The 24,835-nt window shown below is 43.5% G+C and overlaps 1 protein-coding gene and 1 long non-coding RNA gene across 4 annotated transcripts; both read left to right on the top strand.

The window, feature by feature from the left end:
- Nucleotides 1-1,714: 1,714 nt before the first annotated feature.
- LOC147267643 (uncharacterized) lies at nucleotides 1,715-12,796 on the top strand. 3 transcript variants are annotated; one of them, XR_015112268.1, is made up of 6 exons: nucleotides 1,715-1,972; nucleotides 2,118-2,192; nucleotides 3,688-3,831; nucleotides 8,128-8,373; nucleotides 10,649-11,503; nucleotides 12,493-12,796. It is a non-coding gene; the product is annotated as an uncharacterized LOC147267643 (long non-coding RNA). The 3 variants fall into 3 exon arrangements; XR_015112270.1 differs by adding an exon at nucleotides 4,893-5,044 and having other exon boundaries at nucleotides 10,649-12,796; XR_015112267.1 differs by having other exon boundaries at nucleotides 10,649-12,796.
- Nucleotides 12,797-18,783: 5,987 nt separating this feature from the next.
- Nucleotides 18,784-24,382, top strand: LOC147267642 (inositol hexakisphosphate kinase 2-like). Its single transcript, XM_086198608.1, has 5 exons — nucleotides 18,784-19,451; nucleotides 20,805-21,039; nucleotides 21,537-21,721; nucleotides 22,627-22,802; nucleotides 23,026-24,382. Exons 1-5 carry the CDS (start codon nucleotides 19,193-19,195, stop codon nucleotides 23,665-23,667), a joined length of 1,497 nt encoding a protein of 498 aa, XP_086054734.1. The 5' UTR covers nucleotides 18,784-19,192; the 3' UTR covers nucleotides 23,668-24,382.
- Nucleotides 24,383-24,835: the final 453 nt, after the last annotated feature.

Here is a 24,835-nt window from a genome sequence, read left to right as displayed (position 1 = left end):
TTGGCCCTGAGATGGACTGGTGACCTGTCCAGGGTGAACCCCGCCTCTCGCCCGAAAGCTGTTGGGATAGGCTCCAGCCCTCCCATGACCCTTAACAGGAATAAGTGGAAGAAAATGGATGGCTGGATGGAAATTGATTTGAGACAAACAAATGAAAGTCTGACATAGCAATTTAGGTTACAAATGACCAGTTGCAAATCACCAGTCATAAACAGACCATTTAGATTCAATCAGTTCTGGTGATATTCATTTTTATCAGTGATTATGTCCCATCATTAAAAACTGTGCCAGACCCAGGAGGTCTAATTCCATGTAAAACTTCCAACTGGAAAATTGAAATAAACAACTTGTACTTGAGCACTCCAAATCTCAATAGGTCAGTTGGATTGTTGTTTTTTTTAATTAAATGCCTGAAATAAGGTCTATGGTTCATTCCTTATTTAATATATTTTAACATTTTGTTCCACAGAAGAAAATATATCACTTAATACCACACATAAATTAAAAACAGAGGTTGCTAAAAAGTGGCTGAACAAGACAGTAGCAGTTGCTATTGACATTTAATGTAATCACACCAAAAGAAGAAGAAAGTCGCGAACTGTGGTGACATTGAAGTCCTGCATCTGTTCATATCATAAGGTTGGCTTTGTTCCCCTGACAAAGGTATTTGCATAAGAAAAACAAAATTAGCTGGCAAATGTAGCCTGCTTTCTCTACGTGTGGTGAGGGGGACTTAGCTGGTAATATCAGACTTTCCTGTGTGGAGGGGAAACAGCAAATTGGGAAAGGAGTAAAAGCTATTGAAGTTTGCTTATGCATTTCGGCATAGTTTTGGCTGTGTTACCCCTAATTTCCACTGGATGCGGTTGTATCACATTATGGCGGCGCCGTGGCAGCCGGCGCTGATCGCCACAATTCTCAACAATGCCTCGGTTTCCACCAGAAGCACTGCTATGCATCCCATAAGTGGTTTGATGCGCCACTCTGCAAGGAATATGTGGGGAGTCTATTTTTGACAGAAGCCCAATCAATATGCGCTGAGCAGATCGAGCCATACAGGAGGTATTCACACAAATAGCACAGTGATTCCCGTCAGCATTCAAATAAAACCTCATGTGCAGACTCCTAATTAAAAAAAAAACCAAAACAGACAGCAAAGGACACAATATAACCACATACTCTTTGTGCACAAACAGTATAAAGGAGTTGAGCAGGCAAACCATGACACAGCTGAGAAGCTGCCGGTGAAAATTGCAGCTGTGCAGAGGACTGACAGAATCAGTGCCACAGCTGTAACGCAATGCAGCTGTGCCTGTTGGGACTCTGGTGTTATTGTTTCATTTACAAGATATTTTATGCATGTTGGAAAAAGTAGTATCTGGACTCAAGACTAACACCTAAGAGCATTTATCTGATCATCATCTACAGATGAGCCTCCCTGCAAGACGAAAAGGCCCGACGGTGAAAGCATCCAGCACACTGAGTCCCTACATGTGTGAAAGATTTATTTGTGTGGGAGTACCTGGCCATGTTTTTGTAAAGGATATGTGCACATACTAGAGGTCAGTGTGAACCCAGCCTCCAAGTGTCTGTAGCTGCAATCCATCTTAGAGCCTTATATTACAGTATTATGTTCGCACGTGTGTTGGCTTTTTCCAGGGATTAATATTCATCTGGGTGGCAGTCTGTAGCAACTCAGACTGTTAGTCTTCTGACTGTACTGGGCTTCTTGGATGGAGTTCATTTTCTTCTGAAAATATCATATATCTTTTAATGTGATGTATCAGGTTTCTAGCCAGTACTTCATGTCTATCAGTTGTCTCTCGATTTATTCTCCCACTACTGTGCCAATCTTACCTCTTCCGGTTTTCATATTGTTGTAATCTGAAATGCTCTGCTCTGACAATGCTCTCTTCAACCACATAAACAGAGATTGCATGTTGTCACAGCTGCAGCTGCCTTTCCTTTTCGGGTAAGTGAAAGACGTGTCCAGATTCTGTGTGGCTTTTTGCCATTGTGTTTAGGTCAGTGCCCAGCTTTTAATAGTGTGCGATAAATTGTGAGTGCACTGTTATTTATGGCAGGCAAGCTAAGTGTGTTTATTTGTTGAAGAACAGATTGGCTGGCAAGCACAGCTCTCCAGCCTGTCACCTCACGTGGGGATGGTGAGGCTTGACACACTTCAGAATTAGGTAAATATCAAGTATCTACTCTCTGTCTGTCTGTCTGTCTGTCTGTCTGTCTGTCTGTCTGTCTGTCTGTCTCTCTCTGTCTCTCCTGGGTTTCTTTCATATCATGTCGGATGTGTGAGACTCTGGTGTCAGATTGACCAGACAGAGGCAGCTGCTTGGCGTATTCTGCTTAACTGGTATAACTACGAGTTGCCCCTACGGTAGCGAGTAGTGGTGTGTTCTGTGTGATATTCAGGTCTATACTGTTTACACCAGAGAGCCACTCTAAGCTGCTTGCTTAGCTACATCAGAGGTACTGCCCTCACAATGTAGGAACAGAGTGAGTTAAAGTGCAACAACTGTGTGGTCATGACTTTCAAAAGGTACAGTAGCTACTGAGAATGCTGGGGGGTCCAATCCAAGAGCTGAGCAGCACGTGTGTGCTGTAGTTGTTTATTGTATACACACTTAAAAACCAAAGGTACCCTGCAAGAACGTGGTGAGGATATAAGATGATCACGATATTACTAAACAAGGACAAGCGAGTGATATTAATTACTTCATCTTCGCCCCTGCAGACACATGGATGTTCACACATATAGAAAAGTAGAATGTAGCTTGTGGAAGGGTAAAGGAAATTAACCCACTCGGATGGTAAACAAAAAGTAACTTAAGCTTTTAAGTTAAAGTTACGTACTGATTGCTGCTGGGTTGCGTACTGATTTGACTTAGCTGAAATTGTATTTTTGTTTCTAGCAGTTGTTCACTTCACCAGCCTTTGAACTGTGAATGTCAATGATTAACTGTTTCCTCTTGAAAACTGAATCACTATCAAAATTAGTATCACACCATGTTTTTTACATAATATAACTTTAGTTTTCATTATCCAAGAGTAGAGTAGAAAGTAGTCGACAACACAGTCTATTCACTGGTGTCATCAGGCCATCCTGATGTGAAACCTCCTGTAATCTGTTTTCTTCCTGTACATTCTGTAGCAGGTCATCTGGACAACCTTAATGAGCATAAATGCACAGAAGTTGGTGGTTACAGTGCTTGTTGTGTATGAGAGGAGGGATGGGTGGGAGACTCATGTCAGTGGAGGGACAGGCAGCTCGTGTCAGGGTTGACGACAACACGGCTACATTTTTATGCGAAAACGTGACTGATAAAATCTGAGTTTCCACTTGCATGTGTCGTGATGACTGGTTTAGAATCAACTGCCAGCAGTGATGATATGAACAGGCACCCTATTAGTTACAGTGACACTCAGTTGGGATTTGTAAACATAAATAATCAGTGAACATTACGAGTGAGGTCCAGAGATCATCACTTATTTTGTTGCTGTGCTTTAGAGGTGCAATATATGATTAAAATCACACTTACAACATTGAAAAATACAGCGTCAGGCCAGGTTCTCAGTTTCATAGTCCCCACAAGGTATTGTTATGTATTTGCACACATTACCTGATAATGCAGTGTATATATAATATCTCCTGTTTTCCTGAATTATCTACAGTTTTACAGAACCTGCCATTCCACTGGCTGCTCCTTTAAAAATTAGAGCCCATCACAGATTTCTCCTGAATGAACATGCCAACTCAACTCCAAACCTGATTCTGGAGCAGGGAAACTTCAGGTAACATAACCCTCTCCATGCAAGGTAAATATGAATTAACTTAATTTACTTACTTTAACTATTTTACCGTCTTTTTCTCTATATATGTTCTTTAATTTGTTACAATTCTGAGTTCATGATGTTGTGTTGTGTTAGCTCAGCATTAGCACCGGATGATAGCCAAACACTGACAGCCACACCGGTACTGACGTCACCACCGCGCTCGTCACTGCTCAACCCTCGCAAATTCATTTTTTGATACATGAAAAGAACAGAGAACGCATGGACGTCACAGTTCTAAGAAACATGCATATGCATGAGTATCATTCCCCTCTAACATTCTTGGGAAAGTATAGTGTCACTTGATAACTCGTATCTAAGCAACTTGGAATGTCTTAAAGGAACATTGCACCATTCTGACTATTTTGTGCTGGTAAGCGTAAAGTTGTGGCTGTATCATGATGGTGATTTATTGTGGTGTGCGCCCTCACCACATTTACAGAGTTTATTAATGCGTGTCTAGATGACTATAGATGACTTTATACTCTGTCAACCCTCTCCCCTTAAATGTGCGCACACATGCACACGGATCTGACTGACACACCCTGAACCATAACAAAAAGAGGTAAACAAACAAACAAAAATTCAAACCACTCAAGAAATCCAGGCAAGTACAGTGGGGGTCTGATTCTGAGCCTCGCTCTGTGGTGGTCCTGTGCAGGGTCGGTTTGCTGAAGGCGGGTGCTTGGTCCCTCGTCTCTGTGGTGGATGGTTTGTTGGAGGCCTGGAGACCAAACTTTAAGCTTTAAGAATACAAGAATCACCAAAAATAATCACAATAATTCTACGTAATGTGGTGCTCTGCAGTGCCCACCAACACTGTTCATTAAGATTATCAGGATTAAGACTGATTAATTAATTAATTAATTAATTAATTAAAAAAATAAAGGAACTGGAAAAGAAAACAAGCAGGAAATCAACAGTGGGAAAGACATACAACATTATTAAATAAAATATACAAGAAAATAATTAAGATTAAAAAAAAAATTGGGGTTTCATGGCCTAGGCGGCAAGGTGGTGCACTGGTTAGCTCTGTTGTCTCACAGGAGGAAGGTTCTGGGTCCGAGCTCCGGGTCGTTCTGTGTGGAGTCTCCATGTTCTCCCTGTTCCTGTGTGGGTTCTCTCTGGTACTCCAGCTTCCTCCCACAGTCCAAAGACATCAAGAGGGGACGAGGCTGATCGATCCTCTAAATTGACTGTAGGTGTGACTGTGAGTGTGAATGGTTGTCTGTCTCTATGTGTTGGCCCTGTGATGAACTGGTGACCTGTCCAGGGTGAACCCCACCTCACGCCTCCCCCTCCCTTAACAGGATAAGCATGTGGAAAAGTTGGTGCATGGATGGATGGATGGTTTCATGGCCTCCGACCCACCTGTCCTGGGCCCCCATCAGTTGGATTTTTGTGTGCCCCCATCTCACCCAGTGTGTGTGTGTGTGTGTGTGTGTGTGTGTGTGTGTGTGTGTGTGTGTGTGTGTGTGTGTGTGTGTGTGTGCACGCCTTTCCCCACCTTATGTTGAATGATTACTTTTATGATAATTATTATATGATATAAAACAGTAGTAGTAGTAGTAGAAGTATCAGTGCACCCATCTTCCTCCACTTATCTGGGGTCTGGTTGTGGGGGCAACAGTCTAAGCAGAGAAACCCAGACATCCCTCTCCCCAGCTACTTCGTCCAGCACCTCTCGAGTGATCCCGAGGCATTCCCAGGCCAGCCCAGACACAGTCTCTCCAACGTGTCTTGAGTCTTCCCTGAGACCTCCTATCATTTGGACGTGCCCTGAACACCTCCCCAGGGAGGCATCTGGGAGACCTCCTGACCAGATGCCCAAGCCACCTCATCTGATTCCTCTCAATGTGGAGGAGTAGAGGCTCTACTCAGAGCTCCTCCCTGATGGCAGAGCTTCTCACCCTATCTCTAAGGGAGAGCCCAGCCACCCTCTGGAGGAAACACATTTTGGCCGCTTGTATCCACGCTCCTGTCCTTTCAGTCATTACCCAAAGCTGATGACCATAGGTGAGGGTAGGAACCTAGTTCGACCTGTAAATTCAGAGCTCTCAGCTCAGGTCTCTCTTCACCATGAGGGCCCGTTGCAGAGTCCGCATCACTGTATAATCCACACCAACCTGCCTGTCGATCTCAGAATCCATCTTTTCCTCACTTGTGAACAAACCCCAAGGTACTTGAACTCCTCCACCTGGGGCAGGGTCTCATCCCCAACCTGAAGGTGGCACTCCACCCTTTCCTGAGCGAGAACCATGGACTTGGACTTGGAGGTGCTGATCCTCATTCCAGCCTTTTCTCACCTGACTGTGAACCGATCCAGCAAGAGCTGAAGGTCACAACCTGATGAAGCCAGCAGGAACATATTGTCCACAAAAAGCAGAGACCCAATCCTGCAGCCACCAAACCAGATCCCCTCAACACCCTGGTTGCACCCAGATATTCTGTCCATAAAAGTTATTAACAGAATTGGTGACAAAGGGCAGCCCTGGTGGAGTCCGACCCTCACTTACTGCCGGCATTGCAGACCAAGCTCTGAAATGCTTCTTATCATCCACAAAACACATGTAGACACACACTTAGACTGGTTGGGCAAACTCCCATGCACCCTCAGGGACCCTTTCAAGAGTGTAGAGCTGGTTCACAGTTCCATGACCAGGATGTAAACCACACTGCTCCTCCTGGATCCGAGGTTCGACTATCTGACACACCCTCCTCTCCAGATCCCCAGAACAGACCTTACCAGGAAGGCTGAGGAGTGTGATCACCCTCCGGTCCTCCTTCTTAAAAAGGGGAACCACCATTATGGTCAGCCAATCCAAAAGCATTGCCCCTGATGTCCATGCAATGCTGCAGAGTCCTGTCAACCAAGACAGCCCCACAGCATCAAGGGCTCTGAGGAACTCCAGGTGGCTCTCATTCATCCCCGGGGGCCCTGCCACCAAGGAGCTTTTTGACCACCGCGGCAACCTCATCCCAGAGATAGGAGAGCCTCGCGTAGAGTGCCCAGGCACTGCTTCCTCATTGGAAGACGTGTCGGTGGGAGTAGTAGTAGTAGTAGTAGTAGTGTTCTTCTTCATCTGGCTACCCACCATAACTTGAGGCAGTAATTGTAGCTGTTGCTTATGTCACACTTGTCTTCTGTTTTTATTGTATGTTTTCCACAATAAAAATAAATAAACAGATGTCTGTATTTTTTTAACCTCTGCAGCTAATAAAATACTCAAGTTTTCCTGATGACCATTTAAAACGATTGATCAATACTTAGCCATCTAAACTGAAATGAAACATGTTTCCATTACACAAGCTCTATCAAACTGACTCAGGTGGTGTCGGTATCTGCCAGCCACTGATGCTGTGTCCAAGACACTTTGTCCTGTTTCTTGTGTGTTTCCTTTGGCAAACCTTTCAGTGTCCCCGGTGCCATCTGAAGGTGTTGAATGTTCCGGATATACATATGTCATGAGTTCTATCTATAGGATTGGCAAGACATGGGCTTCAGCCACAAAAGAGTCTGATTCTGATGTAACAGGTCTCACTTGCTCACAGAATGTGGCACAACATACTGGTCAGGTTGGGCCACTTGTCACTTTCAATTACAACTAGGAAAACAAAATAATTAAGATAACCATTATTCTGTCACAGTGACTCCCTCCTGTTGCCATGTGATTTTGCTTCAACAAGTCAACACAATAAAAAAAAAATATTAGGGGAACTTTTGGAGCTCATACCTCCATCAGGGCGAGTCAACAGTTAGAAGCCTCTCACACCACTATGCACGTCGGCTGCTCCACACACAGAGAGAATGGTGCGGCTTCACGCCCTGCCACAGTAACACTGTGTCTCTGTTTTCAACCATCACCAAGTTCCTCCTGACCAAATCTGAGATGGATCTAGTTTAACAATTGGACGAGTATGTTAAAGTAATTTCCTGTTGCCATCAGGTGGCGCTGTGACTTATCCTGCTAACAGAAAAACAAAGACAAACCAACAAACAGATGAAAGCCACAAAAAACATGACTTCCTTGGCGGAGGTAATAAGCGCTAATATCGATGTTGACTGAATTAATTGTAGTTATAATTTGCCAAACACAGCAAGATGGTAGTGACATCCTGAAGTGACTTAAAGGGTCCTCCTGACTAGTCTGGCATAAAAAGTCTTAATTAGATTTTGTTTGTTTGCTCATGAAAAGTCTACTTGCTTTATTCTAAGGAGCAGAGTTTGCGATGAGAATAACAGGTTTGTGTTTTGTTGTTTTGCTCTGAACTGATTCACAGGCTGTTTTTTTAGTTTAATCCGAGAGGCCAAAGAATTTCCCCAGCCGAGCCATAACGTTGTCAACGGAGAGAAGAAACTGCTCTGCTGTCCTATCTATGAGGCTTCCTAGAAAATGAACCAAAGAGCAGGGGTGAGCCAATGACCTCTGACCTTCCTCAGCTGCAGAGGAAAATGCAGCCAAACAGCCATGGAACTGGTCCAGGCCGAGCATCTAGGATGAGAGTCCCTGAGCCAAAACCACTCAGGTAGCACAGGGTTTCATGTCACTGTACAGGGCTCACTTTTGAAAATATGATACACTAAGAAAGTCAAATGGTTCAAACAGAGGTGATCAGCTTAGCAAGTATATCTTTAAGTATTTCTTCATTTCTATTAGGGGTGCAACAGTACACTTATTTATGCCAGAAATGTTCTGTATGGATCTTTCGGTTTAGAACATATGTTGAGTCAAGTTTCGTCCCTTGAAACGTCCACAGAGGGAATGACGACGTTCGTTCATCCATGCTAAATGACTTTACCACAACGGTGCCTTGGCTGCCCCACAGTATTAATCAAATCCGTTGTATATGTGCCTTATCTGGCTTTCTTTTATTGGAGAACCTCCTCAAAACTTCGGCAACCATAAAGTGATGCAAACAAGCTGTTAAGTAGTGCAGGAAGCCACTCAGCACTTCTCTGCCAGACGAATGGACTGCTGAGTCTCTGTCTAATAATTCTGGGAAGTGTGGATAGTTCAAGTGCAAGGCAGAGCCTAAATCCAGGAAGTGTGTTGATGTCAACATCTCTGTTTCCTGTATGACATCACTCAGCTCTGCAGCTTTATTGATACACTCACACTCACACTAGTCATCATCCATTTTTTTTCTCACTCAGGCTGGTACCATACCACCAACCTTAGTGAGAAAATAAATCCTTATTTTATGAAAGTCACAAAAGATCCATGTTTTTTAAACCATTAGACATATAAGACATTGGCTGGTTCTGAAATAAAGGAAAGTGGGTTTTTTTGTGCTTGGCAGAACTGAATGCTGAGTAGTTTGATAGTTTTGAGAAGCAGGGGTCTGTTTCTTGATCACGGCTGATTCTGGATTTTTGGGGCTGATATTTACATTTAGAAGTTAAAGAATCTACTACAAATATATTGGCTGATATTTTTTTAATAGTTCTATCAACAAAATAGGCTTCAAGTGTTGAAAGTAAAATGACTCTAAGTCCTGATTTAGAGCAGTATATTTAAAATTCATGGGCTACTTTGCAAAGGCAAAATATCGTTGGGGTAAACTTTTCTATTCAGGAAACATACATATATTGATGTGTCTTCACAACTATTCAGTGAGATAAAACAACACACCTACTTTAAATTTACAATCCACAACTTTGTAAAAATTTGCCATTTTCAGCGTGAAGTTTATCGTTACTTCACATGGTAAGGGGTATTTTGAAAATGGCAGCACACAAAAAGGGTTAAAAAAGGCTGACTGAGAAAAATAGCCCAGGGGGATCTCAGACCTCCAACATTGTTCCAGCAAACTCTAATTTCGATGCGCGATGCTTTGAGTTCTGGCTTGGTACGTACGTATTGATTCTGAAGTATTTTCAAAATAGCACACGTCAGCCAACACAGTCTGTGACAGATTTACTGGTTGCCCAGAACAAGTTCTATCTGTCTGTTTATCCTGCAGAACCGGGCTTTAATCCTACCTTTCAGCCTTCCTGCCCCAAAATCTTCTCTGTGATTCCTGTTTTTATTATTAATGTTGAGATTTGCAAAGGCCTAAAGACACTGGCTGATTCTAATGGTGGAATTTTTGCTGTCTTAGCAAGAGCTGCTCTTGAATAGCCCTAATGATCTGCTAAATTAGATGTTCCAGTAAACCATGCCAGTGGGTTGGCCAGCACAATACTGGGGCACTGGAACAGGCACATCTACTTCAAATGCAGGCATTATTCATGTGGTTGGATGCGCCTGTGTTTGACAAGTCACACTGTCTGTTGTGTGAAATGTAATTTCCCAGGAAAAACAAATCATTGCACATTGTTTCAGTGCGACTCAACAGTATCGCCTTGCACAACACCCAGAATAAGACTGAAAACGATGGTCAGTTAGTACTATTATTTAATGGATATTGATTTATGTTAATTCACGGTAATATTGGGGAATTTGAATTGTGAAAACAGCACAACAGTTATACAATGAAATTCTCCCTTGTGTGTCACTGTGGGTTGTACTGTCCTTGTGAAGTTGTTTGCCCTCCTGATGAGGTGCAGGGAGGTGAAGGCTGCAGCTGGGACGGATTGTGCAATTTCACTCAACCACCGGAGAGTTCTCTCCTTAACCGCACAGTTTCAATACCAGAGTAATAATTATTATTCCAGCCACAATTTATTATAGAATATAATGTTGACAACTGAAACACCCTGCAGGAGTTGTAAAGATTTGTCTGAGTGATCTTAAGCCATACTACTTGAAGAAATAAATCATTTTCTGCTACCGTTTTTGTATTTGTTTTGTTTTAATAGGGAGATGTCACCTCTGCCCAGTTCTGTAGATACTGGTCTGGAAGTTACGTGCAACATGGTGGAAGCAATGTGTGATGGCTGCCAGAGCCACACAACAGAAGTTGAGTTCATTCTCAGCCACATCACCACATGTTCAGTTTTCCCTTGCAACTACTTCAATACGTACATTTCGTTTTATTAGCAATTTGGCATTTATTTTCTGAGGCACATTTATAAATTTATAAAATCCTTGCCACAGCGCCATGTGATTTAAGTTATTTATCCCTTTGTCTTTTCTTTTGAGCGTCCTACCTGCCACTGACCTGCAGAGCACTTCCTGGTTTGGACAAAAGATTGGACTGAGGGTGGAGCCTGATTTAATTCAGAGGCCCAAGCCAAGGACTGGACCAACTGTTCTGAGAGCACAGGGGGCATTGGGGTTATTTTGGATTGAATTTAAGTTATTGCTTGGAATAGTGCCCCCTGTGCTTATTTATTTTTTCAGTCCTTAAGTATATATGTTCCCTTTGGCTTCAGTTTGGAAGTGGTGGTAGCTGAGTTTGCGTCTTGTTTTGTTAGCCTTAGTTTTCAGTGGCGTTATATTTGGTTGACCCCTTTTAAGCACCCTCTAACTCTATTAATTTAGTTGTATTAATTTGCTTTTGTTAACCTTTATTCCAGGCTTCATGGTGGTGCAGTGGTTAGGACTGTTGCCTCACAGCAAGAAGGTTCCAGGTTCAAGTCCTGGCTCCAGCACAGGATCCTTCTGTGTGGAGTCTCCCTGTTCCTGTGTGGGTTCTCTCTGGTACTCCGGCTTCCTCCCACAGTCCAAAGACATCAAGAGAGGACGAGGCTGATTGATACTCTAAATTGACTGTAGGTGTGAATGATTGTCTGTCTCTATGTGTTGGCCCTGAGGTGGACTGGTGACCTGTTCAGGGTGAACCCTGCCTCTTGCCTGTAGATGCTGGGATAGGCTCCAGCCCCCCTGCAACACTTTGGAAAGTGGAAGACAATGGAAGGATAAACTTTATTCCTTTTTGAGAAATCCATCCTTTTTTTCAACTGAAAACCTGTGTTTTGGCTCTTTAGCCCCTGACACTTAAAAAAAAAAAAAAAAAGCTTTTTGAGAGAGTTTTGTCTTGGTCCTATGTTTTTCTGTCTAATTCTCTATGGAAAGTCCCAACAGTGCAGTGGTACAGCGATGCATCAAGATTCTGTTACCTATTTTTGGCCACACAATGTCTTAAGAAACATAAGTTAGTTGACTGCTTCCCTGCAAAATGAGAGCGGGAGCAACAGCAGCGTCACTGATTGTTTTGAACAAGCAGCAGCCAATGAGAAACTCTACTATGTGACTGTTCAGTCACACACCGCGATCCCATTGATCAGCTGTGGTCTCTTTCTGATTGATCAGCAACATTTCCATTTATTTATATTTATATTTAATTTTTTTTTAAATATTTTTTTGTCTGCTCCTCTGATCCAGCCAAAAATGTATGACTTAAACTTGAAGGGGATGACTCAATGGTGACTAAAGCAAGTCTGCAAATCTGACATGAGTTATTCCTGTCACATTTGCAAACATATCCCTAAAGAATTTAATGTCACAAGTTCTTCAGGTTTCCTCATGACAGTATGATGTTGGAATATTCCCATTTAGTCAAATAACGAGCTGTTCTCATTCTCATTCATTGTACTCACGCCTACAAAAGGTACCACATTATTTCTTGTATAAGCATTGTAATAATGGGCCAGACAACCACTTGGATATTTGCTGCCTTGTATTTTTCACGAGTCAATTATTTGTATTTTAACCAAAACCGTTGCTTTGTTTTCTCAAACCTCACCACACTACGATCTAGGGGGGGACTGGAGTTTATTCCAGCTGACATTGCGCAAGAGGTGGGGTTCACCCTGGATGGATTGCCAGTCCGTTGCAGCAATTAGGGGTTCAGCTCAAGGACACTTCAACATGGTCACCAGGGGAAGTGAGGATGAAAGCAGCGACCCTTCGGTTACTAGACAGCCATTGCACCTCTGAGCCATGCCGCCCCCTCAGGAGATTTTGTTGCAAATAAATGATGAGGCAATTTTATGCATGGATTATTCATAAGGAATAAATGAAATTTGAAAAGCTGTGTTCATGAAGCTACTCCCATAAATAAAACTCTGGTTCATTCACATTGCTTGTTTTTCCTTTAATATTTTCGTTATATTTTTGCCTTGCCCAGGGTCCTACAGGTACAGCCCTTTCCTGCATATTTACATTTAAGCATAAAATTTGGATTGATATGTGTTAAAGTGGTGGCATGGTGGTGCAGTGGTTAGCACTGTCACCTCACAGCAAGAAGGTTCTGGGTTCGAGTCCTGGCTCAGGCACAGGATCTTTCTGTGTGGAGTCTCCATGTTCTCCCTGTTCCTGTGTGGGTTCTCTCTGGTACTCCAGCTTCTTCCCACAGTCCAAAGACATCAAGAAGGGACTAGGCTGATTGATACTCTAAATTGACTGTAGGTGTGACTGTGAGTGTGAATGGTTGTCTGTCTCTACGTGTTGGCCCTGCGATGGACTGGCGACCTGTCCAGGGTGAACCCGCCTCTCGCCCATAGCCGCTGGGATAGGCTCCAGCCCCCCCCCCCCCCCCCCCGTCACAAACGTTTGGCTGGTGGCTGGTGTTAATTTCCCAGCCTGCTATCATATTCCAGAGTCAGAGAATGTGTGCAGACTGTGATTATTGTTTACAAAAATGGACAGATCATCTTTTTTTCAAGGTCTGACTGATAATTTAAGAAACCTCAACATGGTTTGCGAAAATACAGTATAACTTTTATAGAAAATATCATATATGATCTCATTTCTGTTATGCATCTGGCTATGTAGAATGGATGTTATTCTTTTTGGAGCTGTTATACTTGAACAAGTTGCTCTGAAAGTCCAAGCCTTACAATTACTTGTCATGGTTTATTGAGGACAGTGGGATTATTTTGGTCCTGTACCTTTCATCTAAGAGTTAATTAGGTTGATCAGCAGGAGGAATCATAATCCCACTCTTCCTTGCCCAATCACAGTGTCCCCATTATCTGTCTGTCTGTGTCATTTTTAGTATCCTTAACCTCCATGTTCAGGAAGAGACGAGAGACGGGAAGCAGGATGGGTGTGGTTGAGCATGGCATGACCTCATTGTTCACACGTACACATGCAGTCGTCACGCTATGAAGAAGCCTTTCCTCTCCTCTAGTTGTTATAGTTTTACCTTGTATGGTGTCGATTTTCAGGCGTTATTGCTCGTATTAACACCTGAGTGGACAACCATGTGACCTCTACTTCTTCCATTCTGGCCCACAGTGGCAGCCAGGGAATTGTTTCCCCTCTGTATGATCCCTGTGTTTATGTGTCTGTCGTATGTGGCATGGAGCAGACGTAGTGTATTATTAGTTGCTACTGCGCTGCCAACAGCATGTGGTATTTTTAGTGGGGACTTAGGTGTTTGGTGACCCATGAGGATTTGGTTGGAGGGTTTATCTAGTGTGATGTGATGGGAGGTGACCAGTCAGGAAAATAACCTAGCAAGTCAACCTGCAGTAGAGATGTATGTCTTGCTGTTTCTTTGATCATGTGGTGCACACACGTCCCCACACGCTCTCTTGGTCAGTGCGTAAATCGGCCTCGTAAATCCAGACTCATGCCACCTCATTCAGATTATTTATCTCATCCTAAATCTTTTAAGGCTCTTGCATTGGTCTGCTTGGGTTCTCTGTGACCTTCAGTTTCCCCTTGGCTTCCATATCTTCCATCTCTCTGAGATGCTATTTCACTCAGCGCCTACAAATTAACCTTCACTGATGTCCACGGCCACACAAGGGCAAGAGACAAGCATCACCCACTTTTCTGTCCTGTAGCCTCCCTTGTCCTTACCAAGCAGCCTTGTCCTCACAACACACACACACACACACACACACACACACACACACACACACACACACACACACACACACACACACACACACACACACACATCTGTCAATCACGTTTCTGGGGCATCCGAACGTGCTTTAAAGCTTTGAGGAGACGCTGCGTCCTTGATTCATCTAAGCATCAGCCCACCTCATAACTTCAATGACATACCTGCTCTCACTCTGTCCCCTTTGCTCTTCTCTTTATGTTTACACATAAAAGCTCATAGATTAAGTTCTCTAAATAATCCTTTTGATCAGTGTGTTAGTCATGAGGTGAAGATGTTGAGACAGTTGGCTGCACAACTTTGATTTGAATTAACGCAGACTATTTAGCAGTGTGACAGCAGACTTCCGTTGACTCTGCACGTTCGGAACAACTATAAACACTTTTGATGTCTCACATGTTGGACAGCTCATTTAGCAAACAACCTCTGATGAAGCATAAACCGACCTTGACAGAATAGGTGTATTTGAACTGGAGTTTCTTTGGAGTTCAGATAAATTACAATGTGATACCAAGTGTGATATTTTAACAGTGTTGGATCACCAAGACACCTCAGTTCAAGTAATCAACTCGGTCGAGAACAAAGTTTTGGCTTAACTGTAAAATGAGTCAAAGAAAACTCTGAATTCACAGGAAACCATTACCAAGTTCTTGAGGACTGTCTGACCAAATCTGACATGGATCTAACGCACGAGGTGGATAATAGCAAAGTGATTAGAATTCTAACACGTCAGACAGAACTTGACCTGGAACCAAACCATGGGGTACACCACATTACTGTTTGAAATGAGGGGGCCAGGTTGTAGAACTTGTAACAGAGGGAGAAGAAGACCAAGAGACACCTGTCCACTGTGCATGTGTCCACCAAGATGTGGCGGTCCACACTATTGCTGGATTAATTCTAGCAGCATCAACACTGAAATTTCTCTTGCATCACCATCCATCAGTATATCATTCAAGAGTCTGAGAATAGCTGCTTCTGCTGAGTGCAATCTTTGAATAGCAGAGTGAAATTTATCAAGGAAATTATTCTCATCATCCAGTTGTGAGCTGCTCAGCAACAATTTTTGGGACCAGAGTTCAGAGAGTTGTTGATTATGTACTACGCAAAAAAAAAAAGTCATCGCATTACTTGAAAAAAACTCACGAGTAATAATATTAGTAACTGTCAAATTAAATATTAAGATTTTGCTTGTCTTACTTGTCTCAAGTTCAAAGAAATAATAAACTTGTGGCTTTACCACAGTATTATTATTAAAAAAACATAAACAGTTATTTTAAATAAAGAAAGTAAACATGCAGAGAACAATTTTTGTTTCCAGATTAAAATCTGTCCTCTCCCTTTTGTCATGGTAAATCAGGAGGAGCTCTTCTAACTAAAAGACTACTGTGTGAAAGCGAGGGGCTCCGGTCCAGCTTCCTGTTGGCTGCACATCCCAGCATTTCTGTGTGCGACTGGCACACGCCGCAGCAGCATTGTGAGGGCCCCCCACTGACTCCCCCATGCTGGGCTTGGCCCATTTCTGTCAAGGTCGTAGCTTTCTCTTCCCTTCTCTCCTTCTCTTTCTGTTGCGCTCTACGCCATTTCCCCTGCATGCAAGTTTGACAATTTTGTGGCTTTTAGATCATGAAACTGCACACATTTGAAGATTTACTGCTTGAATGTTAAATCTCCTTAATGTTTGTTTGGTTTACCTGCATTCATAATTATCTGATATGTAAGAAACTCTTGAACTTTAGGTACCAGGTGCTTCGTTTTATTCAGTGTGGATGTAAATATTCGCTGAGGATTCTTAACATAATCTGTTTTAATGCTCCTGATATTGACTGATTTTAGTATGTACAGGTGTTGATACAGGTTATGACATGACCTACAGTTCAAGTTTATTACAAATATAACAGAAAAGGAGGATGTTAATTTGTCAGGATGGTCTTTATTCATCAATACTGAAAAAAGGTACTGGAGCAGGGGCGTATTGAGTGTGAGGAGGGCCTATGACTGGCGAGGGCCACCCAGTTTCGTTCTATGTGTGTGTGTGTGTGGGGGGGGGGTAAGTGTGTCTGTAGCTATTTTGTACTTGTTTGTCATGGCCTATTTTCCCCCTGTGTTCCAAAAGCCAGGATTAGACAGATTAGTCCCAAGCTCTCTGATTCTCTTCCCTGCACCAGCCAGTGTCGAACTTTAATGTACAGTGCACATCCAAGTATGTGCATGTACACGCACACACAAAGCCAAACTACTAAATACACAAAAACACTGATTGATTTCGTGAGTGCCCACAAAAATGCTAATCCATGTTTCATAGAGCCTTTTCATTCAGTTAAAAAAGAGTTGGAAACACGTGAATGGACACAGCAGCGAGTGATTGTCTTAATCACATGTTATTTTGACTGCGACAATAATCTGTACAAAGACGGGCAAGATGAGGATTATAGTTTCCACTCTGGCAACAGCACAAGCTCTTGGCTACCGCCCTCCTCTCTAGTATGCCACATGTATGATGGCTGTCCTCATTTCTTCTCTTTCTGTGTGATAAACCTCCCAAATTCTTATCTCAGTGGGGAACTTTATTGTACACAGGCTATAAACAAGGTTGTGCTCTCCAAGATGTATATCATGTACTTTCTGTATTTGTGGTCATTTGCCATGAGAGCTGTTGACCATTGTGTATATGGAGAGTTAATTATAAAATGTGCAAGTACTACAGCTTTTTAGACGTTTATTTAAAGGCTCTTAGTCAGTATATATCAAATTCCAACAAACTCAGAATAGCCAATGTCGGCCAGCCACTCTGTCTTCTCTCCAGCACTGTAGACTGGATGTTGACTGCAGGACACTATGATGTCATCATCATCAGGGTGCTTTCAGTGTGCAGACATCAAAACTTGGATTATCACCAAGACAGTGTTGAAGACACTGAGTCTTTAGCTCTGGCAAAAGGCTAGGCAATTCCAAGTAATATATATATATATATATATATATATATATATATATATATATATATATATATATATATATATATATATATATGCAAGCATTGAGAAGTTTACTTTAGTGTTATTAACAAGTGTATTGCATTACCATATTTGGTAATTTGTTTAAAAAAATCTATTTTCTAGATGATAGTGAACATCTGAGCAAATATATTAAAATGCAGAAAATCAAAAACAAATAAATTAGTGTTTTATTTTGTTGTTGATGTTTTAATAATCTTTTTATTCACTTTCAACTTCAAAAAATCCACTACAGCCAAAATCACTGAGGGTGAGATCTCTGTCTATGACTTTCCCTCAAAATGACAACTAACAATAAAAAAATACTGATGATTCCTGTAGTAAATAATGCAGTAAAATAACTCAAATCTATCAGTCTCATGAATTCAACGATAGGACGGCACAGTGCAGTGGTTAGCACTGTTGCCTCGGCTCGGATATGGGATCTTTCTCTGTGGAGTCTCCATGTTCTCCCTGTTCCTGTGTGGGTTCTCTCTGGTACTCCAGCTTCCTCCCACAGTCCAAAGACATCAAGAGGCTGATTGATACTCTAAATTGACCGTAGGTGTGACTGTGAGTGTGAATGGTTGTCGGTCTCTACGTGTTGGCCCTGAGATGGACTGGCGACCCGTCCAGAGTGAACCCTGCCTCTCGCCTGAGAGCCGCTGGGCTCCAGACCCCCTGACCCTAAAATCAAGATAAGCAGTAGAAAATGGATGGATGGACGGAATTCAACAATATCTTGTGACAGTGCATGTAAATTGGTCCAACTACTTTAATGTGTTCTTGTGAGAATTGTTTAAAAAAATTCTATTATTGTTTCAAAAAAGTACATTGAGAAAAAAATTTATTTTATGTTTTCACCCACTTCCTGACTTTCTGCTAATTAAGGAACTATTTCATTTTCTGGCGTGTTAATCTGACATTACGCTGCACCTGAGGATGTCGGGGGACACGGTGCTGCCTTCTCCAGTCAGCGTGATAAAACCCTTCAGCGGGGTTCAGCCTCGCCCTCCCTTCTTTTTGTTATTCTTCTTACCTCCCTCTCTCCCTCCTTCCACTGTCTTTGTTTGCTTGATCCTTTTGCTCCAAGGGTTACCACCCAACAACCTACTATGACGGCTCCTGATTGGTGGATTTCGGGTAAAGTGGGCGGGCCCAATGTCAGATTCGAGGGAGCTTTACAAGTAGAGACGCGGCTCTCAGCTGTCAGAGAGCCTTCCGTCTGCAGAGGAACCGACAGCAGGAGCTGTCTACATCAGCTGCTGCTCTACAGCAAACATCCAGGGACATAAGGAGGCTTTCTGCCTCCGCTCAGCGACATGCGTCACCAGACAAAGAGCAGAACAGAAATTAAACCTCATCTGAATCTGTTCATTTAGTCTCTCCTCTATTTCCGCATTCCTGTTTTCGGTCAGCACACTAAGCATCTGCACGATCGGCTTCGTGGGATCTTTTATGCGTGATACTGGACTAGTTCTCTCCCTAGCGGATCTGCAGTGCGTGAGTAGATAAGTGCGTGCGTGTCCCGGAGAGGGGCCCCCGCCACATTAGGTGTGCGTGTGTGAGGAGGCTAATGCCTGCGGTAGTGAGGCCAGGCCTAGAGGAGGATGAGTCCGGCTGTGGAGGCTCAGGCCCAGGAGGCCATGGATGCAGAGCAAAAGCAAAAGCAGCAGCAGCAGCAGCAGTACCAGCAATGCTACATGGAAAAAGGCGTGATGCTTGAGCCCTTCGTGCACCAGGTGGGGGGGCACTCCTGCGTGCTGCGTTTTGGAGAACAGACCATCTGCAAGCCCCTCATCCCCCGTGAGCATCAGTTTTACAAGAGTCTGCCTGCTGCGATGAGGAAATTCACCCCCCAGTATAGAGGTAATGGCGCTTTCCAGCTTCTGCATGCATCTCTTTTTGTCTTTGAATGCCAGGTGTTTTGCAGCTTTCATGCCAACGCGAATGGCAGTAGAGGTTTTTAAGCTCCATCGCGCCACAGGAGGGTGCTGCAGCAGAGAATGCAACAGGCCATTCTGTTGGGGTGACATGAGGGTGTACTACCACAGGTAAGTCAGGTGAGACGGCAACAGCTAGTGTTTCTTCACTGGCACACAACCAGCACAGTGAAAAGCTAGACCCGTCCTCGTTCACCCAGAAACCCAAGGAGCTGCCGGCGGGAGACCTGAGGGGACCGACGTCATGGAACCTGACCTGATGAACACCAACGCACCTTTCGTAGCAAACGCTGTAGGACTGGTTCAACATGTCACGTCTCCCTCTGTCAACCTATAGTCTCTCACGTTTAAAAAAATCGCTCTTCTGGTTTTTATGTAAGAGAGAGTTTAAATTTGTGAGTGAAACTCTTATTTAGATGGAGTCATTGAGTATCCCAATTAGTCTTTGCCCTCACACTACCATCATCACCTCCAAAACACTACGCTCCAAAGAAACTGAGGCCGAAGGACTGTGATCACTGGATGGTGTTCAAGTCTTCTCTATTTTTCTTCACCTGCTCTGCCAGTGAAGCTGGTCTTCTTTTCTGTGTCAGCATTTTCACCTCTTTATTTTCCTTCGCTTTATCTTGTCATCTACTTCACCTTGAGATGCCATTAGGAGGAAAGGATGTCACTGTTTAACAAGCAAACAGTCAGAAATGTGCTGCTGGACTCACAGGGACGGGGATGCGGAGAACATCAGGGGTCTCCGAGACCCTTTTAGAATAGTATTTGTTGTGCGGTGCCATTTTGTCGTTGGTTTATTTTTACAATGGTGCAGTGTGATTTGTGATTTCTCTGCGACATAAATGTAAAATTGGAAAATTGTCCTTTGTGAAACTATATTTTTGCTAATAAATAGAATTCTGAACCAAGTTTAGTGGTTTTGTCTGTTTTGTTTGGGCTGTGGTTTTCTCTGTGCTGCGTGCTTTGTGCTGTGTTTCTCTGCTCCCTCTTCGTCTTCATTATACCCCTCTATCTTTATGCATGTGGCTTTGAGAGCTTAGTATCTCCATCCCATCCTCTGTCTGTCGTAGTCTTGTCCAGGTTTTGAAGGAGATGTCTCAAACAGATGCTGGTGTTAACGTCACTGTAAGTGTAACTGCTGCAAATAGCAACAAGATGGGAGTAAGAGATGCAAAGCACTCAGGTTTCTTGTGCTTTGATTCATCTTCAATGTTCGGTGACACTGATGTTTAATCGACATCTCTCTGTCTCCCTCCCCCTGCCCTAATTTCAGGTGTGGTTTCTGTGAGCTTTGAGGAAGATGAAGAAGGGAACCTTTGCCTCATCGCGTACCCCCTCCACAGTGACCCAACAGCTGATCTGGAGAACAAGGACCCATCATCCGACTGCGAGCCTAAGAACAAAATGCTCAAGTGGAGCAAAATGGTGACGTCCTCATTGCTGGTGGAGAGTGAAAACTACTGCAAAGATGGCCGAAGCCGCCACTCTCGTAAAGACAAAGACAAGAGGTAAGACTGTGATATCCATCAGGGATCAAGTCACATCTCACTCCTGATCAAGTAGAAAACGATTGTATTAATAGTCAAATGATGATACACTTACACGACCATTGCTTTATCTAACACCATCCACGAATGTGACATCTGTAGACATGCATTAATTGAAGCATGACGCACACACTGACTTAAAAAAACCAGAGGCCAATGGGCCCCCAAAATACTGCAAGCGGCTGATCTTCAGCCTTGGTAGCCAGAGGGAGGGTCACAGTTTTGCATTACATAACTGTGCTGCACGCATGCTGTTGCATTTACATCAAAGAAAAATCTTGACTTGGTCAGGCCTTGGGAGCAGAGACCAGAAGAGGGATAACGCTGTGGGTAAATGTTTGAATGGAAGGATGTTAGGTGTCAGATCTTCAGTTAAACACATAAACTCACCAATATCCCTTAGTTTTTGTTGTTCATAACCAGGCTTTTATGTGAAATTCTTGCTGTTTGCTGTCCAGTGTTCACAAGCTGCAGGAAGATATGGAGCTGGAGTGGCTGCAGCAGGCAGAGGTGCTATACTACCGACTGGAGCGGAGTCAAAGTAGCGCCATCCCTCAGCTCAAACATAACCCTTGGAGCCTCAAGTGTCACCAACAGCACCTGCAGAGGATGAAGGAGAACGCCAAGCACCGCAACCAATACAGTATCCTTTCACTTTGCTGAGAGGGTTTTTAAACTAACCTGTAATACATAAAGTCAAAATATCCACCATTGTAGGTGTCCCAGGCCAAATACTCCACCAGAACACCCTGACACTTGATATTAACTTGTAACATATACGCATGGCGTAGGGCCAGCGGTCGAATACAATCTCTAGCTATCAGTGTCTTTGTCCCGGGAGCCATCGGTCTGACAGTCTCCCATCAGTGACTTGGTATTAGCTCACTAAACATGCATGAGTGCTACAAAACCTGAGCAGGGAAGCACATTCAGTCAGGTGCATTTATTTTGTTTGAGAATTGCAAGGCATCCACCACGATGAGGAAATAGTTAAAGTTAGCTAAGTGAGCTGTGTGATTGAATTTGCTTACTCTTCATTTTTTTTATATGAAGTTATTATCCAGATGAAACAATGATTTACAATTTCTTTAGGAATGCATGATAAAACTGTTGCCAACTGCAACTAATTTGGCTGCTTGCTAAACAAGTTGATGAGATATTCATGTTGTTTAAATACTGAAAAACACATGCAAATGGGAATTTGAAAAAAAAAGTACATATTTATATCTACAACATTTGTAAAGGTCCATGAATCATATATTTACCTGTTTGTTTTCTTATCATAAACAATAACAGGTGATGAGCAAAGATAGCGAGATGAAACTGAGCTGCTATGAATACAGGCCATCAGACTGTTACTGATATATTAATATGATTATCATGCATATCCACTTTCTTTTATAAGCAACATAACATACTGCATCCACTCATAACCCCTGCAGCAGCCTCAACCTAACCTGACATCCCTATAGATGATCGCGGGACTAGTGGTCTTATACGTTAGTCTTCAGAGTGGGCTGTAGCTTCTTCCTTGACTCTGTTTCTCAGAATTTATCCTGCTGGAAAACCTAACATGGCAGCACACAGTCCCGTGTGTGCTGGACCTGAAGATGGGCACACGGCAGCACGGTGATGATGCCTCGGAGGAGAAGAAGGCCGTACAGATCCGCAAGTGCCAGCAGAGCACATCAGCCTCAATAGGAGTTCGCCTCTGTGGCATGCAGGTACGTCCACTGCCCCCCCCCCCCCCGACTGTCCTCCATACACCACTTGCTTAACTCAAATTTAGAGGAATGGCTATAGAAAATGTGTGGCTCTTAAAAGGTCGTATTTCAAATGGAATATAATACAACACACAATTTTATTTATTTTTTTTTACCAAAGAGCCATTAGGCGTTGTCCTGCTCAACTTTCAGTACATTTCTCCATGTTCCTCCATCCCTGCAGGTGTACCAGTCTGACACAGGCCAGCTGATGTTCATGAACAAATACCATGGTCGCAAGCTCACCCTGCCCGGCTTCAAGGAGGCTTTGTTCCAGTTCTTCCACAGTGGATGCCGACTGCGACATGAACTCCTCTCCCCGGTGCTGCGCAGGCTCAGAGAAATGCAGGCTGCCCTGGAATCCTGTGAATCATACCGCTTTTACTCCAGTTCCCTGCTCATCATTTACGACGGGGCGCCTCACCGAAAACACACACGTCGACGCACTGAGGATGGCCTCTCAGAGGAAGAAGAGGAGGATGAGGACGAGGAAGTAGAAGTTGAACCGGAAATGGAAGATGAAGAGGTGGGGGAGGTAGCAGGCACACTTGGTTTTCCTCACAGCCCTTCACCCTCTTGTGACAGTAGCAGCAGTTGCTCCAGCAGCAGCAGCGGTGGTGGGGGCTCAGGTCTCAGCCAAGGTTGCCTGTCCCGTTCAGACCCCTGTAGCCCAGTGGTGGATGTGAGGATGATAGACTTTGCCCACACCACCTGCAGACATTACAGAGAGGACAGCGTGGTTCATGAGGGCCAGGACAGTGGTTACATCTTTGGTCTGCAGAACCTGATCACCATCATCTCCGAGCTGGAGCACAGACTAGACTGACATCACACCCACTGACACACAGAGGCACAAACACACACTTTCTGACTACTGGAGGAAAGCAGGATGACTAAACTACTGAAGGGGAGGAGGGAGATCAAAGTCCCTCTTCTTCAACACTCTTCCTTTTCCTACCATTGGTGCTTCACCATGTTGTATGTGTGTTTCCAATTAACCTAGCATCTGTGTAACTGATGCAGTGATTTATTGTACCATTCTGTTTTAACCCGGGTCGATGATGGAAAAACCCAGTAGGCAGAAAAATAAAGCAGCTTGTAGTCTGAGATAGTAGAAACATTGCTTGTGTCCGATTCCAAAGAAGTGTCGGCAATTTGCACGCACAAACATGCACTTAAACACATTCAGCTGAGCGAGTGTGTGTTTAGGCTGAGACAGGGCTTTCTGAGAGAGTGTGTATGCGTGTGTGAGGACGGAGTTGACAGGAGGAGAGGTAGCCTGTTCAGTCTGCCATCCTTCTTTCGCTGAGTGACTATTCATACAAAAAAATCAGAGACAGATGATATAGTTATTTATTTATTTTACCGGTTTCATCAAACTAATAGTCCAAAATGTTTGTGAATGGAGAGTACTACATTCCCTGTTATTAATGTTACAATAATGATATTGATTAATATTGTTATTTGACATGTTTGGATACCTCTATCTTGTATATCTGTGTTGTCTGCAGGAAGAAATTAAAGACTTTGCTTTGTGCTAACCTTTGTGTCTGTGTTTGCTTGAGGTCAGCAGCGTTTCAGTCTCACGGTCAGAGAGGGATCGCCACATACACACACAGGAGGGAAACATTGAGCCAGGATCAGCAGAGGAAGAAACATTTAAATCTCTGCAGAAAATCTGACAGAATAATTGACGGCTAAATTCGAGCATACCACTCTGCCGAAGAGCTAGAGCACTGGCCAGCTCTGGCCTGATGTTCTCATTTTAGCCTGCTACTTGAAAAATGGTGAAGTAGAACATGCCAGCTGCAGAAGAGTAGAGTGTGGCATTGTTGTCGCGGTAGTAGGAGGATGACGGCAGCCTCAGCCAGTCCTGGTGCCTCCAACCGGTCTGAGGCAGAAGAGGAGATGTGCAGCAAATATTTTCATTTTAAAAATAATGTTTGGATTTCTTTGTGCATGCTGTAACCAGGCATTTCCTCAAATCAGGATTT

Source organism: Aulostomus chinensis, chromosome 3 (assembly GCF_037954235.1).
Source record: "Aulostomus chinensis isolate RoL2024-O1b breed Wild chromosome 3, RoL_Achi_v1.0, whole genome shotgun sequence".
Taxonomy (NCBI): Eukaryota; Metazoa; Chordata; class Actinopteri; order Syngnathiformes; family Aulostomidae; genus Aulostomus; species Aulostomus chinensis.
This window is presented reverse-complemented; position numbering and strand designations above follow the sequence as displayed.

What these genes read in the sequence shown, in the direction of transcription:
- LOC147267642 (XM_086198608.1), top strand. Translation starts at nt 19,193, where the DNA reads ATGAGTCCGGCTGTGGAGGCTCAGGCCCAGGAGGCCATGGATGCAGAG. An exon ending in ATTCACCCCCCAGTATAGAG is followed by an intron (nt 19,452 to 20,804) that starts GTAATGGCGCTT and finishes CCCTAATTTCAG; the next exon opens with GTGTGGTTTCTGTGAGCTTT. An exon ending in CGTAAAGACAAAGACAAGAG is followed by an intron (nt 21,040 to 21,536) that starts GTAAGACTGTGA and finishes TTTGCTGTCCAG; the next exon opens with TGTTCACAAGCTGCAGGAAG.